At 41.3% G+C, this 18,604-nt stretch overlaps 1 protein-coding gene across 4 annotated transcripts in view; it reads right to left on the bottom strand.

The window, feature by feature from the left end:
• ACVR2B (activin A receptor type 2B) overlaps nt 1–18,604 on the bottom strand; it is a 96,257-nt gene that overhangs the window by 62,038 nt on the left and 15,615 nt on the right. For 2 of the 4 annotated variants that reach the window (XM_069083736.1, XM_069083739.1), the window contains exon 1: nt 9,874–10,194. The exons of the other annotated variants lie outside the window; for them this stretch is intronic. In XM_069083736.1, the coding sequence (XP_068939837.1) occupies nt 9,874–9,982 (109 nt within the window). In that variant the 5' untranslated portion in view covers nt 9,983–10,194. Of the gene's footprint in view, nt 1–9,873; nt 10,195–18,604 lie in introns of those variants that run through there. 4 annotated transcript variants of the gene reach the window in all.

Below are 18,604 nucleotides of genomic sequence, written 5' to 3' on the forward strand. Positions count from 1 at the left end.
ACACACACACACACACACACACACACACACACACACACACACACACATACACACACACCTCTCTGAAATTAGTTTGCATTTACTTTGCATATATGTTTTACTTATTTATGTATGTGTCTATTTCCCCCGATGGTATGTTAGCTTCCTAAGGGCAGGAGTTGCTTCACTTTTGTTACTGGATCACCAATGCCTGGTACAGTGCTGGCCATAAACAGAGCTTAACAAATGCTTGCTGAATGAATTATCAATCCCTCTTATATCTAAAGATTTTCCCATTAAAGTCCTGCTTTGATGCCTCATTATGGCTTGGGGGTGACCCTGGGCTCTCAAAGGCTATGCAAGCCCTGGCAGGTCCTAGTACATTGGAAAGACACTGAGTACAGACCTAGCAACAGACTATATGTCTGTCATCTGAGCTCAGTCTAGCAAAGTTCAAAGATGTTCAATCACCAGAGACTTGGCCACTTAAGTGATGAATTTTTTCAGTCACAGCAACTCAGAATACTATCCAAAACACAGAAGAGTTAGGATCTGGAAGGACAGATGGAACCACACTGAGGAAACCATGGATCCTGGAAGTAAATACTAATGTATATTTGCAGATAAGGTATCTACCCTTGTAGCCTTGCTCTCCACCATAGAGCTCAAAGTCTTTAGATTTTCTATAGCCCAATAAGGGTGTGACAAACAGGAGGGAAAAGCTGCCAGGCACTTGTCTGTTACCTCCCTTGCTGTTCCCATTCTATCATCCTCTCTATTCCTTTGCACTAGCTGGAATGCATTCCTTCCTCTTGGAAGCCCTGAATTCCTTCAAGGCTCAGCTTAAGGACCTTCTCCCAGGAAGAAGCCTTTCCTAATTCCCCACCTCCAATCATCATCCATAGACTCAGCTTTTTAGATGCTATATCCCCTAACAGAATGTTAGCTCCTTGGGGATCATGATAGGGGTTAGACTAACTCCTAGTAACAGGTGCATCATAAATGCTTGTTGGCCTGGATTCTGTATAGCAATCTTTTCCTCATTTTAAAATACAGAATCTTATACCAGTAGGAAACAGTTTATTTTCTTTAAGCCAAAGCCACAAATTCAAAATAATTTGAGGTCTCCAATATCTCCCCTCAGTTCTGCTAGATACATGGACACCTAGACAAAAAGGAATTCAATTATTCTGTGAACTGTATTGTGGAAGGAAGTCCAAAACCTAAAAAGTTCACTTACTGACTTATTTGGGAACAAGATAATTTTAGGAACACTGATAAAGAAGGTACTCCCAAAGTCAAGGAAGTGATGCAAAAACTCCAATCATGCTATAAAGCTAGTCTTCATCTTCTCTCTTCAAGATAGTCTCCCCTCAGGTTTCAAATAAAAAGTAGGGTATCTTCCCCCAGAGTAGCAAATCTTCAATTTTGTACTGAAAGTCAGTGCGAAAATAGCATCCATTTCATTGACAACTTTGTTAGAACACACACACACACACACACACTCCCTCTCTCTCAATATATTCTCTCTCTGAATATATACATTTATACATATACATATACATACATATGTATTCTAACCCTAAGGTTTAACCTCACATCTTGCAAACTGGTAAAGATAACAAAAGCTGGAAATTGTCCATTTTGGTGGAGGTGGAAGAGGATAGGCACACTAGTGCATTGTCTGTGGGTATGTGAATCAGTACAACCATTTTGGAAAGCAATTTGGAATTATCTAAATAAAGCGGCTAAAATGTCCATACTCTTTGACCTCGGGACTCCATTCCAAAGAGACCACTGGCCTCCTAAGAAAGTCCCCATATACACAAAAATATTTATAGTAACACTTTGTGGTGGTGAAGTAGATGTCCATCGACTGGGGAATGGTTAAACACATTATGGTACATGGCTATGATGGAATATTATTGTGCTTTAAGAAATGATGAGTATGATGAAAAGCATAGAAAGATTTACATGAGCTGATTAAAGTAAGCAATGTCAAGAAAATAATATACACAACTCCAATAATGTAAATGGGAAGAACCACAAATCAATCAGAAGTGAATACTGCAAAAATACAGAGAACAAACATGACTCCAAAGAAAAGATATAAGAAGACACTCTCACCCTTCCCCTCTGCAGAGGTGGGAGGTCCAATGTATACTGCACATTGCACACACTTTCAGACTTTATATAGAATACATACACACACATGTACATACATATACACATATATTTTTGTATATGTATCTTTCATGGAGGGACACTTTATGATCCAATACAGACTAACACTAAAAATAATCTCAGGAAAGACTTGCGGAAGAATCTGATTGGTTCTCATATTTGTAGAGGCAATTGTCTCTTCCACAATGACATCAACCAAGCAATTAGGAAGGTTACTTTGTCAGCAATGCAGAAGATGAAGTACAGAGGAGAAAGATTAGAGGTTAGTTACAATTACAACAGGCTAAGCAAGAAAAGGTGGGGGGCCTGAAGAAGGGTGACTGAACTGGCCAGACTATGTTTTTATCAATCATCATTACTAATCGTTCACCTGTATGTGGCACTTTCTAAAGTTTACAAAGCACTTTCCTCACATAGCTTCTCTAAGTTAGACTATTTTCAACAATTTGTGAATGAAGAAATTGACAAGAAGGGAAAGGAAGGGCCTTTCCAAGTATCATACAGCTAAAGAGCCAAGTGAAACTTGAACCAGTCTTCTAAATCCAAACCCAAGTCTTCTTATCACCACAGCAAACTGTTCCCCTCTTGGAGCTCACCCTCTTCCTCTCCTTATTTAATACTGAGGGAGATCTACTTTATAGAAACTTGGATAAAATGTTTTCAACCTTCTTATATTAATCAGGCCCAGATGAAGTCAATCTTTTACAATATCACAGAGATCTGATTCGATTATTTACGTAGCTGGATTAACAATTCTGCTACTTTTGTGTTTCCACTCTCTGTGGACTGGCTATGAGTTCAGAAAAGGCAGAACAGGCATTTTCATCTCAATAGGAAAGTCAGAACACACACAATCCACTCTTCATCGTAAGTACCTGACATTTAGAATTATCCCTTCCAATGCTCCCACTCCCTAGCATAGATGACCAAGAGATACTAAGCAGAATTTCCGATCCTCTCCATCCTTTCTGGCTTTCCTATCTATGAGGGTCTCAGCTAAGCTCCAAGGCAAGGAGCCAGACTCTATCTCACTAAGCTGCTGAGCTCAGATAATAAACCCTCTTTAAGTCCCCAGCAGCCACAACAGGATTTTTCTCCAGATTTCAACAGTGTAGGACGAAAGGGAACAGACGATGGAACCCTGAGGATGAGTCAAATGGGTTCTTGAGTCAATAACAACCCCCTCCTCTCCCACCTCCGATCATCTACTCTAGCATAACTCATCAGAGTGGTTTGGATTTAAGTACCAATGGCATTCCACAGGGGGTCTTACTCTAAAGAAAAGGGTATCATAGAAATGACCATTTATGTCACCAACATGCTTCTCTCAAACCCATTATAAACCCCCACACTGCCACCCCAACTGCCACCCTTCTCTCTCCCCAAATCCTTCTCACACCTTCCCAGCAAACACCCTTTAGACAGTAGGACTGTCCAAATAGTCTGAATCACCATAAAGTCCATATTCGGTGCCTGCAGCATAGGGCTGCAAATGTAGATCCATATCTGGTTCTCAGGGGTAATCCAACATGGACAGACTTAGGAGTTCTCAGTTTAAACAGACCTGGATCCTGTCTTTGAGGCTCCTGGTCTGGGTTAGACATACAGACATACTAAACAAAATAGAAGTTCTAGCCCTGGATATGAGTGGCCTATTTAAACTCATGAAAGTTAGGCCTTGAGGGAAGAGAAGAGACAGATGCCATGGGTTCTGGTTTAATGACAAAAGTCATCCAATTGCTCCAAGAGAAAATACTGTTCAAAAGATGACAAGAGCTTTTAGGGAACCTTAGGGATCTTGTTTAATTTCCTTTTATATAAGTAAGGAAACTGAAACCAAGAAAAGTCCCACAAAAAAATAAAACTGAATGTAGATTTGAACCCAGGTCCTCTGATTCCAATTTGTATCCAATGTTCTTTCCATTATATCTCATGTGTTCTTCATCCTCTCTACCTTCCAAAAATCTGGAAATGTGGGACCAGCACTAACCCTCTTCAAATGTCCAAACTTGTAGCAGCAGGAAGGCCTGTGTTGGAACTGACCATGAAAAGTGGTCAACAAGAGCTTATCTGGGGTAATTATGCTGGTATATGCTTGGAGGCTGAGAGCTGGATTTAATTACTTGGTCCTCCTTGAAACACTGAGCCTAGGCTCCAAAATGCAAACTCAGACTTAACAGTGAGAAGGAAATCCCTAATTAAAACAAAACAAAACCCAACTCCTAAAACAGAGACTGCATTTTAGCATAAAACTAGAGAGGCTGCTAGAAAATAACTTCTGTTTAATTATTCCTCATCTGGGAAGCAAACAGTTTCTCTGGATGGACAGAGAACAGCTGTTACTGTAACAGCTCCTAGTCACCCATTCTTGGAACTCTGAAATCCTAATCAACAATGCCTGGAAAATGACTCCTCCCTCAGCCAAGCAAGTTGGTTTACAACCAGCTTTCGGTTTCAAGTGCTATTTTTAGCCCAGGCTGGTTATCACAGTGTAACTCTAATAACCTAAAAAGAAACATTTGCAAATAAAAACCTCCCACCTATTACTATCAATATGGGCTAGAAAGGCCTTGATCTGACCCTATCCCTCTCCTTACCCTTGGACAGAAACAAGTATACACTCCCAGGTACACACCTAAGGACACTGGTGGTTGCTTGCATTGTCCAAAAGGCATGCTAAATTCACGCACTCACCATCAAGTTGTAATTTGGGTACAGGATACCAAACTTACTGCTGTGGAGGGGAGCAGGGGTTGGAAAAGAATGGGGATTAATCTGAGAAAAAAAAAATTCTGTTCCTTACTCCTCCATTAATTCTAATGAATCCAGCCTTTCCTATTAATCAAAGATTAAAGACAGCTCTATGGAAGTTTACTTGAAGCATATGATCACAGTCTAAGAGTTGACTGGGAACTGGCGGTCATGTTACCTGAAGCATGAATCCCTTTCAATAGCATTACAAACAAGGGGTCACCTGATAGCTGGTGAAGAACCCTGGACTGGGAGTCAGAAGACCTTGGGTGAGTTCCGGCTTGCTACTGTGTCACTCTGTGGAGGTGTGATAGCACAGTGGAAAGCCCACTGGCCCCAGGTGAGACCTGGGCTTGCACCACACATCAACTGTGTGACAAGTCACATTATCTCCCTGGAGCCTCAGTTTCTTCATCTATTAAGTGGGGATAAGAATTCCCCTACCTTCTTCACAAAGGTGTTGTGATGAAGGGCTTTTGTAAACCTTAAAGAACTCCAGAAATATGAGTGAATACTGAGAAAGTCACTTAATTGTCCAGGGTTTAGCTTCCAAGTGTGTGAAGTGAAGGAGTCCAACCAGATGTTTAAGGTTCCTTTTAGAACTAAATATATCGTCCTGTGGTCTCCAGTGAAATGTCTTCCAAGATGACTAACTTCCATTATCAAACAACTCTGATTACTGAGATGATTTCCCTGATGTCAAATAGAAACTGACTTCCCTAGGCATGTTTCTCAAAGAGGTCAACGACCAAAACAAACAATATATATATCAAAATATTTACTGCAGCTTTTATTTTTTTTTTTTGGTCATAGCAAAGACCTGGAAAGAAGTCCGATGCCCATTCACTGCGGAATAGATCAACATATTGTGGTACATGAATATCACTGTGATATAAGAATATAATAAGATAGAAAAGTACAGGAGAAAGAAACATGAACTGAGGCAAAAGTGAGATAAGCAGAAGTCAGGAAAATAATATACACAAAACAACAATTTAAATAGATAAAATAACAACAAAGCAACTGAAATAGAATGGTGCAAAATGATAGTAAAACAAGCTTGGCCCCAAAAAAGAGATAAGAAGTCATCTCTCCTCTCTCCACTTCTTTGAGGAGGGGGAGTGGGAATGGGTGTAGAGAACACTGTAGATAATGAGATTTTTTTCCAAAATGTTGTTTTTTGCTAAATTGTTTTTTCCCTTATTTTAAATTATAAAGGATGGTTCTATGTCATAGGGAGGACAGACAGGAAGGACAGTTTGGGAAACTTAGGTGATATAAAAACAAAGATCAACAAAATCATTTTTAAGGAAAAAAATAAATTTGCTTCCCTATAATTTCCGTCCATCAGTCCTAGCTCTGTTCTCTGGGTCCAAGCAGAATAAGCCCAATCCCACATATCTTTAAAATATCTGAAGTCTATCAGGTTTTCCTACATATCCTCCTCTTTTCCTATCAATAAAATCCTGAGTGCTTCAAAGACTCCTTTTCTGTTACATTTTTAAAATCCCCTCACCATGCCAGTCACCCCTCCCCAGGATGTGCTCTACCTTGCCAACATCCTTTCTACAATATCTCTAGTCTGGGTGCCATTATACCATTGATGTAGCCTCAAGCAGTGTATGGTACAATGGGACTAGGGACTATTGTCAACCTTAAGCTAAAAATGATGCACCTATTCATGCAGGTTAGCTGCATTTGCTCTTCCAGACTGCCACAGCCCAGCATTCACTAGGACTGCATTGGAGGTCCAGTAAAATTTTGATTCTAGTCACATCTCCCTAGTCCTCTCTTTGCACAACTAATTTTTCGAACCCAAGTAAACAGTTTTACATTTATCCTTATTAAATCTTTTCCTGTTAGCTTTTGTCCTCCATTCCTGCCTGTGAAGCTCTTTCAAGATTTCAAGTTTATTATCTAATGTATTTTTTGCTATCCTTCTCAGTTTCTTTTCATCAGCAAATCTGAAAAAAATGTTCTCCATTCATCCATCCAAGACCTTGATGAAAGTGTTGACTGGAACTAGGTTAAAGACAAACAGCCCTGTGGCTCTTTTCTGGAGACCTTCTTGCAAGTTCACATTGACTAATGCAGCACTCTTTGGGTCCATTCAAACAACTGCAAACCACATGAACTATACAATTATCCAGTTCTCCTCTCTCCATTCTTATCCACAAAGTTATCATGGCTGCCAAAATGCATTGCTGAAATCTTAATAGCTAAATGTCTATAAAAATTTCCTACAACATCTAGTAACTCTCTCAAAAAAGCAAATGAGATTAGCTTAGTGCAGCTTGTAAATTAATTCATGCTAACTTCTAGAAAGTAAAGGTGTTCATAAAGTACTTATAAACCGTACTTTTAATTTTTATCCTACAACTTTTACACAAATCAACTTCTTGACTTCACAGGTCTTGGTCTGAAGTATGCTCCTTTAAGAGAATTCCAGACCAACATTTATTGGTCTCTATTCCAATGGGAGCTCTTCTACTGTTAATCATGATTTTTCAAATATTATCATCAATGGCAAAAAAAGCACATTCAGAAACTCTTTCAATATTCTAGGAAGTTCTTTGTCCAGCTCAGGTGATCTGAACTCCCTGAGAACAGCCCAGTACTCTCTTACCATCTACTTACTTATGGAGGGTTTTCATTCTCAAGTTAAAGAATTTCATCCTGATTTTCCCAATTGGAAGTTTACTTCTTGGCAAAAAAGCTGAAATCAGAACAAGTAGGCCTTCACAGCCATACTCATATTTCTATCTAGTAGCTGTCCCCTTCCTTCCTTGAACTTCTTCACAGAGTAGGTGAAGAAGTCTTGCTGGTTGTCTTTAGCATCATACTGGGCTTTAATATATTTCTGATGTGTTTTGCACACAATCAGGTCTTTATTCTTCCCTAGTTTTTACACTGTCTTCACTATCCGACCAAGATGTCTTCTATCAACTTAAAAAAAATTCTTTAAGGCCAGAAGAAAAGAATAGCTTTAAGAAACAAGGATCTTGGGGAGACCAGGTGGCTCAGTGAGTAAGAGCACCGGCTCCAGTGTCGGGATGACCTGGGGATCAAATCTAGGCTCAGATACTTAGCACCACACCCAGAAACAACTGGCCGTGTAACCTTGAGCAAGTTACTTAACCCGATTGCTTTAAAAAAAAAAAAAAACAAGGATCTTTCCTTCCACCAGACATGTTTACTTTCCCTTCTTCCTCTTTACACAATACACCCAATACATACACACACACACACACACACACACACACACGATTTAAGGAGCTGAAATCTTGCTGCTGGGTAAAAAGATATGGGGCAGACTGGTTACAATTGCTTTTGTACTCTGCATGGATCCTATGAGAGAAAATAATCCAGGCTTTTGAGGAAAATAGAAAGAGGGGGCACCTCTGGGGTCAGAGTCCCATGGAGAAAAGACAGAAACTCAAGGAAGAATCTGTAAGGCCATTATCAGATCCCAAAAATAAAGTGAAAAAGGAAGGCACGGAGGAGGGTGAATGGGATAAAGGATCCTCTTTAGCTGTATAAAGCAGAGGAAGCTGCCCGTGACTGACAAAATACTTATAAGGAATAGAACTAATCTACCTGGAAGGGCAAAATTCCAAGGCTGGCCTCTTCCTGGAATGTTAATCACCCATAAAAAAAAAAGGAAAGAAAGAAAGAAAAACAGGAAATCACAATCTTTCTAAGGAAAACATTCAACTTAAAAAAAAATCCCCCAAATCTATGTATGAAAAGAAGTATCTAATACCACGAAATAATTAGTCCCTGTCAGAGGAGTTAATGTGCAGTTGAGCATGATGTGGAGTTGAAACACAAAATTCCCAAGGAGAAGAGGCTGAATTCCTAGAAAGGAGGATTTCACACAAGGTTTTTCCAACCACCTTCATTTTACAATAACCTTGTTAACGTTACTTATTTAAAGCTTAACACCGATACACAATGGAAATAACTGCCCTGAAGCTAGTACTAACATGGGCTCTGAATTTTATCTATATTTTATATCTTCCCAAAGCAGGTACCTAGCACAGTCCTGGGTACAAAGGAGATGTTTAATCAATACCTGTTTAACTGAATGGTGCCTTCCTAGAACCAATTAAGGAGAATCTGGCCAGGGAGGACAGTCCCTGGCAGATCACACTTGGCTTCTATCCTGGTAAGTACTGAACAAAGTAAATATGAAGGTACCATAACAACATTCTGCCACATGGCAGGCAAGGCAACAAACACCCTGCAGCTGCAGCTAAGTTTTCCAAGCCATAAACGGTGTCACAAAAGGGCTGAGGAAGGGATGTCTCATTCATCCATTCAACATTCATGAAACTACAAAAAAAGAGCCATGAGAAGGGGCGATGGGAGACCTTGCAGTTAAAACCCCCTGCACTGGGCCCATACTTCAAGCTCGAGAAATCACTGGAGGCAGATTGTGCTCCCCAGGAATCCAATCCTTCAAAAGCACTCACTGAGCTCCTCTGGGTATCCAGAACTTCCATGCTCAGCCCTATCTTGCACTGGGTATGAGTCAGGAGAATGAGCAGGCCTTTCCTTCATGGAGTTTACTGTCTAATTATCAAAATCTAATTATCATAAGCGGGTAGAGGCCCAGCTTCTGACACAGGGAGACCTGAGTTTGAGCCCTGCCCATAATGCATACTTGCTATGGCAGACCACAGAAAGACCAGACACTTTTCAGTGTACCCCACACAATTTATGAGAACACTGTTTTAGTGGAAGGAATTTCTACTCTTAGAGTTCCCAACAGGGAGGAAATCACAGGCCCAGAAATTCCACCCTCTCCCTACCCCCAAACAACAGAAACACCAACTATCTGGGTCTGCAAAGTCAGTGACATCAAAAGCACCAGAAACAATGCAAATGAACTTGTGACTTCACTCTAAGAGAATATGAATGAATTCAAAGGATAATTACTAAGACAGAACAATTTACCTCCTTCCTGGAAATCCTTTTTGGGTTTTCCATCTATGTTTCCAGGCCATCCAGTCAGCAGCATCTCTCCAGGATCCCTTAGTGAACGCACGCTCCAGAGAAAGGGCATACCTGTTTTCCACAAGGTGAGCCCTTGCTCCCAATGCCCAGAGCACAAGAGGACGCCTGACCACAAACTCAAGTGGACTGGCTCTGACTAGAGCAGGCGTGTGAGAACAGGGATGTGTTGATCTGAAGGAACCGTGGCTGGAACAGAGAAGCCTCTGCTACAAGTTACTAACATTGTATGTGGGAGGGAGAGATACATGTCAAACCTGAGGAAAGCTAGAGGCTGGCCAGGCCACCCAATGACTGCCTTCCATGTAACTTGATGCTTGCACTAGGAAAACTCAAGGACAACTGGATTCTCTGGCATTAACAGAGAAGAATTAGTGAGCTTCTTACTCCTAATTATAGACTTAAAATTTGCACATTTAACATGTTTTCTTGAACAGGCATTTTGTTAAGGGCTTTGGGGGAAGCCAGTTACCATTTACCTCACTAAAATGTTTAGAAGGAAAGCTTTAATTCACTGCTCACAAAACCAGAGGCCACACTGGGTTTAAGGGGTTTGCCAGCAATCTCAGACCTCAACCACAACTGGTCAGAGCACCCAATTAAACGAGCATTTAGTAGGCACCTATTTATTAGGTGCTGGGCACTCTGCTAGGCACTTAGCTGAAGAGAATTCAAAAACAAAACTGAAATACTCTCTGGTCCCTAGGATTCTTCTAGGCAAAAAACATCAGATTTTCCCTCCAGGATCTGCCCACCCCATGCCCTACTGCTGATAAGGGCACCACGGTGTAACAGGCAAGGGCATGTCTAAACAGCCTGACATCACCCAAACACCTCAGGCTCACATTAAGGGAAGGAGAACCTTTTAGCCATGAATATATTTAAACTTTTTCTGAACCTGGATTCAAACTCAGCATTTCTAAAACTAAACTCACTGTCTTTAACCCAAATCTCCCAGTCCTGCCCAGCCATCTACCCTCAAAACTAAGATTTTTTTTCTTTCTTCCCAATCCCTACCATATGCCTCAATCAACTACCAGACCTTTGAATTCTACTTCACAAACCTCTCTCAAGCTTCCACTCCTCTCCATTCATATTGCCAGCACCCATAATCAAGCAATCATCAACTCCCACCTGGACTCAAATAGCACCCTACCTGGTTTCCCTGACTCCAGTCTCTCTCCAATTCATCCTGCACACACCTGTTCAAAAACGCTTCCAAATATTTTAGGATAAAATATTAACACCTCAATATGATGTATAAAGCCATCCACAATCCAACTCCAACCTATCTTACCTTTCAGGCCTTGTTTTATTCTATTTCACTACATTCCTGTCAAACTAAAAGTCACCCTGATCTCATTCTGCATGCACTGACCTACGAAGATTCCTGTCAGCAGTTTGGGGTTGGGGAGTGGCGGCCACAGTCCACCCCCCAACCCCCACCAATATCTCTGAAGATTGAAATTTTTCTCTTCCATTCACAGCCTAGCTCAAGTGTGGTTAGTACATTGAAAAGAACATTGGATTAGAAGTCTGAGCATCTATTTGTTCTGTGAAGTTTGAATTCAGTCAAAGGGTTGCACTTGAGGACCGAGAGGGCCTTGAGGATGCAGGTTCCCCACCCCAATAGATTAAGGGTCGGTTCTGGAGCATACCACCTCGTCAGGTACAGAATGGGAGAATTACATTAACTGACCTCCACAATCCTCTTCCAGTTCTCACTGTGATTTTATGAACCTCCACAAAACTTCTGTGAATGCCACCGCCCCTTCCCTACCAGGTTGAAGTCAACATCTCCTTCGATCTTTTCAAACTACCATGTTACCTCGTTATCTGTATCTCATGGTGTCCCTCCTCCCCTAAATCTCTTCCAGATACCTTGCTGCCTGTGAGGCTCACCTTCAGGGCCATCCCTTCTAGAAGGCTTTCCCTGGTTCCTACAAGGTGCTCCCAATGATTCTGTATTTTATAGAGTTTATATTTAACTCTATGTATGTTTTAATGAAAAGAGAAGTGGATTTGGAATCAGAAGACCTGAGTCAAAATCTGAGCCTTGCTATTTATGATCTAACATGACATTGGCAGAGTCACAAACTGCTCAGGGCCTCAGCTTCCTCATCTGCAAGAACAGAGTTGAACTGGATCACCTCTGAGGCCCCTTCCAGCTCTAACCTATGATCCTTCCTCCAAGAAGCTCCCAGTAACTGCCCAGGTCTGATCAATACCCATGAATACATGTGAGTCTGGGGGGGAGGGCAGACAGGCAGTAACATTCTGCCTCCATCCTTTACCCAAGAGGTAAAAGCCTCTTCCCACAGCTCTCATCTCCAGATAACAAATACACCATCATGAGAAATCAAATCATCAATGAGGCTGTTCAGTATAGAGAGATCTCGGTCTCCAACCTACTACCTTTTCCTAAAGACCAAAAGTTAATATAGCCACTGGATAGCAAGTGCTGAACTCAGGGGGGAAGTAGCATATACAATCAAAGACCCTGCTCTTAAAGAAACTGGATTTTTTTTTTTTTTTGAGAATGACCATATCTTAGAACTAGAGCTGAGAGAGACCTGAGAAGCCATTTGAAACAACCCTCTCATTTTACAGACAAGGCCCGGGTGAATCCAGAACCTCTTCAAACTCCAAATTAACTACTCTTTATAGTGGACGATGCAGCCTCCCCAACATGCTTAACAATAATAGGATCATAGGTTTAGAGCAGTAAGAGACTTTAGATATCACTTAAGCCCAACGCTCTCATGACATTTCTACTGCGCTTTAAGGTTTATAGAATGTTATTCTCACAATACCTTTGTGAGGTACAAAGCAGTATGTGATTAAGTGCCAAAGAGAGTTATCCTACCTGTTCTAGGAGGTCACAAAGACAGAGATCTACATGAAGTAACTCCAGAACAGCTGGTCTCTGACAGGAGGCAGAACATGATTTAGGTTCTAGAAAACTATTAAAAAGAGTCTTCAGGTTGGAAGGGACCCTGGGATTATCTAGTCCAAGTAGTATGAACAGGAATTCTCTCTATGACACTTTCTTCCCTCCTCTCTGCTTAAGGTCTATTCTACCAAAGAAGGCAGAACCAGAAACAATGGGTGATAGTTGTTCAGAAATAATTTTTTAATTGATTTAAGGGAAAATATCCTAAGAGTTGTATTCTAAATGGATCTGTGATCTTATACATGCTTCCCAATGATACAGGTGGTCACCTGTCTGTACCTGTCCAACCCTGGGAGAATCTGGTCAACATCCCAGGCTCTCACACACATTTTTGACAGGGGGTTCAACCTCTAAACAACCTCATCTTGCAGACCTCTATTATGGAAAAACCCGCTACTGAGGAGGCAGCCTGTGCAAAATATCAAGAGGATGTGAAGAAGCTTTTCAGCACTTTGGACCCTCTGGGACAAATTTCTGGGAGGGCAGAGACAAGTTTCCTAGAACAGGTGAGCATGAGGGTTGTGCTCTATATAGTTGGGGGGCATATCTATGTCAATGAAATCACAGATCATTTGATATATTGGAGTATAACCATTAGGAAACTTTATCCCCCCTAATATCAAGCTGAAATCTGCCACTCTGCAGCCACAATAACAACTAGCATTTCTTTTTAGAGCTTTAAGGTCTGTAAAGCACTCTGCAAATATTATTTCATTTTATCTTCACAACAGCCCTGGGAGGTAGGTGGTATCATTTCACCCAAACAAGGCTAAGTGAGTTGCCCAGAATCACACTGCTACTAAGTATTTGAGGTGGGACTTAAATGCAGGACTTCCAGTACATAGTTCTGTGTACTCTACCACCTGTTCCTGGTTCTGCCCGTTGGAGCCAAGCAGACCAAGTCCAATCATCTTCTATATGACAGTCCTTAGGTACAGTGGAGGGAAGAAAGCCTTCTAAGTATGTAAAGATCGGCATAAGTAAAAGCCAGGCAGCAGGAATAAACATGGTCTGTGTGTGAAAGGGCATTAAGCACCTGACTACTTGAAGGGATGAGGATGAAGATGAGGAAGGCAGTGGCAGGTGAGTTTAGAGAGGCCGATGAAGCCTTGAATGTTACTTGATCCCACAGGCAATGGGGATCCATTGTAAGTGATATCACAGGAGTCAAATGGAGGTTTTTGCACAATAGTTAGTGATAAAAGAGACTGAAAAATTTCACTCGAGTTGTCTATATCTAGAAGTTAAAATGGGATATACAAAAGGCTAAGAACCTCTCCTTAGGAAGGAGGGTGGGCAGTAAAAACAGACAGTTCTGTCTCCCAGTTCATTGATAAGAAAGCTCTTAAGCTCATCCTTACTTCCCTCTCTGGTATCCCTCTTGCTCCCACCTATAGGCCGAGCTCTGGGATTAATCAAGTCTCAGGCAGGAGAGAGATAAGGACCCCATGGAAGCAAAGCTGGGTTACTGGACTGAATCCTTGTAATCTAGCACCTTACGATGTAACCCATTTGCAGTATACTTTATTGTTGCTGTTGTTGAGTCATTTCAGTCATGTCTGATTCTCCGTAACTCCATTTGGGTTTTCTTGGCAGATACTGGAATAGTTTTCCATTTCCTTCTCTGCCTCATTTTACAGCTGAGGAAACTGAGGCAAACAAGGTTAAGAGTCTTGCCCAGGGCCAAACAGCTAGAAAGTATCTGAAGCCACATTTGAACTCAAGTCCTTCCACGTCCAGTGCTTGCACTCTATCCACTATCTCACCTAGCTGCACTCATATACTGGAGCCCAATCTAGGACCCAATGCACCCGACTTCAAATCCCTAGTTCTTTTCAAAGCTCAGTTCAGAAGGCACCTCTACATGAAGCCTTTCCTGATCCCTCCCCACAGCTTCTGGAGATTCCCTCCTCCCCCCCCAAAAAAAAAAACTATCTTAGGGCCATCTTGGATATGTTTCTGTATGTACACATTACATATCGTCTCCCAACAGCATATAAAATATCAGCTTTTTCAGGACAGAGATTGTTTCATTTCTGCCTCAGTATCCTCCAGCACCTACTGTGGTGCCTGGAAAATAGTAACACAGTAGTGCACTTAATAAATGCTTCTCCATTGGATTAGAGTTCCTGTTCCTCTCAGACTGAAGCCCTCCCTACCTCAAGTTTTAACAGGAGAATGAGATTCTGTCCCCTGAACCCCAATCCCCTGCCACCTGCTAAGAGATCTCCCTGAATCTATCCACTTGGCCTTTGGTTGCCTGACACCAGATGCCTCCAACAACATCCCTCCTCCTGCCTGCTAGGACACTCCCAACTGTCACCAATGGGCTACTTTCTTGGATCTCCTCTGTGCTACCGACTTTTCCTCTCATTGGTCATAGCTGTGGCCATACCTTCCCAGGTCACCTGCCCTAACTTAGGGGAACACCCAATCTCAAGTGCCCAGGCCCAGCAAAACCTGATCCCAAGGAGGTGGTAGGAGAGAAAGAGAGGGAAAGTCCCCAAATCATTCCTCTAAGTCCCTATATGCGGTTACAACTCTTTGAAGGAAGAAAAGTGTCATAAAGAGACAGAAGAAGTCCTCCTCTCCCCTCTCCCTCCCAAACAGAGAAGCCTGTGAGCCATCTATAAAATACTAGGTTGCTAAGAACATAAAACATTTAAACTTTTTAAAAGAACCAGTGGGTTCACAAATGAGAAAATGAAAGAAACTGTGAAAAAGAGGGGCCAGCTCAGGGACAGATTCTTTACCAGAATAGCCCTGGTCCCCACAACTCAAAAACATCTTCCCAGACAGGAGACTAAATATGTTCACACTTCATTTTGTCACAATGCCTGAAATTGCACTAATGAGAGATTCACTTGGGGGTAACTAGCTTCCCTTTCTCATCAGTGTGAATTACTTTAGACTGCTTTCATCTTAATAGCCAGCCAAGTGAGGAAGGAAAGGAACAGAAGGTTTGATTGGAGGGAGGAGAGGGAAGTCATTCGGGGCTGAAGAACACAACACCAGGAGACAGGAAAGGAGCACAGAGAGGGACTTAGGGATGCTCAATTCAAGATTCTCCTATGTATTTCAAAATTTTGCCTAAGGTCAGTCAGTATGCCATAAGGTAGTCAGCTAGCACAAATACAAATAACACTTTAAGGTTTACCAAGTGCTTCACAAATATTATTTCATTTTACCCTAACAGATGGGGAAACTGAAGCTGAGAGGTTAAGTAACTTGCTTGAGGGTCACACAGCTGGCAAGTATCTGTGGCTACATCTGAACTCAGATCCTCCCAACTCCAAGTGCAAAGCTTTTATCCACTGTACCACCTCCCTCTAACAGAGTACACAGGCCCTTCCCTGACTGCCACACCACCTCAGAACTTCAACTACTACTATTGAGATTGTAGTTCAGCTTAATTCAAGGTTAAATAAGCTTTTGTGGGCTGGCCAGGGAACACCGAACCTGAGAAACGGGTCTCAAAGGAGTTGATTTACAAACTTTTAAGAAACACACTCCAAGCTGGGGAATGCTTCTCCTATCCAATTATTTGTCTTTTTCTGCCTTTCTCTTAATCATTCTGTTTTCCAGGTACAAACAGCAGCTGGGGGTTGCTATTCTGAGTCACAAATGTCTGGTTACAAACTCCCCCTGCCTCGAAGACTGACACACAACTGCCCACATTTAGCCAAGGAGTTACAGCAGTAAGGCTTTCACTTTCAGGAGGGGTTAGGAGGGGTAACAGACCACACACCCCAAACCTGCCAGAGGAAAAAACAAAACAGGAAAACCTCAGGTTCTGCCACAACCTCAGTACCAGCCACAATTTTGTTAGCCGAAAAATTTGCCTTTTATATAATCACAATAATGAGCTGTTTCCTTTAATTAGGATAAAGAACCCTTTTTGAGCAGGACTAATGTCCCTTATTCCCACAGGGCATGGTTTCCCTTTTTAGAAACTGTACAGTACAGCACCACCAGACTGTGGATTGATCCAGGTGAGGACAATAATTGTCACCCCAACAATAATCCACAGCACCCCACGTGGCTGCAGGTTCTTCCAAGGAAAAACAACTACAATCCAAACTACACCAAGGGAGGATTTTTCTATGTAATTCCTTTACTCAAGATGCAGCATTGGAGACTAGTAGATACATTGTTGGGTCAGAATCATAAACATTCCAGGTTCAAATCCTCTATTTGATACTTACTAGCTATATGATTTGGGGAAAGTCACTGAATTTCTCTGTGCTTCAAGAAACTCTCTAGGACTTAACCTTGTCTTATCTGACAGGTTAGTGATTTATTGTTATATAAGGCAGTTTACTTAAAGTTAAAAATGTTTTCTAGAGTGGAAGGAGAGCCCACACTGGGAATTCCCTAGGGAGCTATAGATCTTCCCCGTATTTGTGTATGCTTTACACTAGATCTTAAAGGGCTTACACTTAAGATTTAGCATTAAGCACAGAGAACTCAACTCTGAAATAGACTGCTAAAAATTTCTCTGATAAACATCTCAACTCTAAAACTTATGAGAGCCACTGGGGGCGGCCAGGTGGCACAGTGAGTAAGGGCGCCAGCCCCAGCATCGAGAGACCTGGGACCCGTTCAAGGCCTCAGATACTTGGCACCCACACAAAAAATAACTGGGCGTGTAACCTTAGCAAGTTACTTAACCCCAATTGCTTAAAAAAAAAAAAAGAATGAGAGCCATTCCCCAATTGCTAGATAGATGGTCAAAGGACATGAACAGGTACTTCCTAAAGAAGGATATCTGAGCTATCAACAGCCACGAAAAACTGCTCAAATCACTTATACTTTGAGAAATTTGAATTAACAGTTTCTATTTCACACTCTTTGACACCCCCCAAAAAAAGAAAAATGACAAAAATGAGGGGCTTCATAAAAACAGGAATGTAGTGCTATGAAATGGGACACCCACCCTAGAAAGCAATTTGGAATTACATCCCAGAAGTCTCTAAATTGTCACTAAACTGTGCATACCCTTTGACGCACTGATACCACAGCTAGGTATACCCCCAAAGAGATGAATGAAAGAGGAAAAGAACGCTATATATATGTAGCTCTTTTGTGGTGGCAAAGAACTGGGAAACTGTCAAACAAATTATGGTATATGACTGTAATATAATAATTGTGTTAGAGGAAATAATGAAAAAGATGGGTTCAGACAAACCTGGGAAGATTTGTATGAACTGATGCTGAATGAAATAAGCAGAACCATATGAACACTTTTTACGATAACAACATTGCAAAGACTTTAAACAACTTTGAGAGATTTAATTTTAGCAAATGACCAACCATGATTCCAGAGGACTGATCTTAAACTAAGCTTCCTAACTCATGCCAGATAGGTGATAGATTCAAGTGGCAGGACAATTTGGGAATTTATTTTGCTTGAACACGAATATTTCTTAAAAGCGTTTTGTTTTTCTTTTAAATTAGGGGAGCAGGTGGGAGGAAGGAAAAAGAATGGAAAAAATGAACTAAAAAACTAAATATTTAAAAATTTTCATAATAATTTTTTGAATTTTAAAATGAAACAGACTGCTCAAATAGAGACTGGCTAAAAATCTGTCATTAAATAACACTGGTACCTAACAGTCACCATATCAGGACCTGTAACTTCAAGAAACAAGTTTGAAACTGAGCCTTCAACATCACTCAGCCATCATCAACAGTCAGGATGACTTCTACCTCACTAATTCC

This window comes from Petaurus breviceps, unplaced genomic scaffold (assembly GCF_028583685.1).
Source record: "Petaurus breviceps papuanus isolate PSGF00001 unplaced genomic scaffold, PetGlider_PUasm1.0 174, whole genome shotgun sequence".
Lineage (NCBI taxonomy): Eukaryota > Metazoa > Chordata > Mammalia > Diprotodontia > Petauridae > Petaurus > Petaurus breviceps.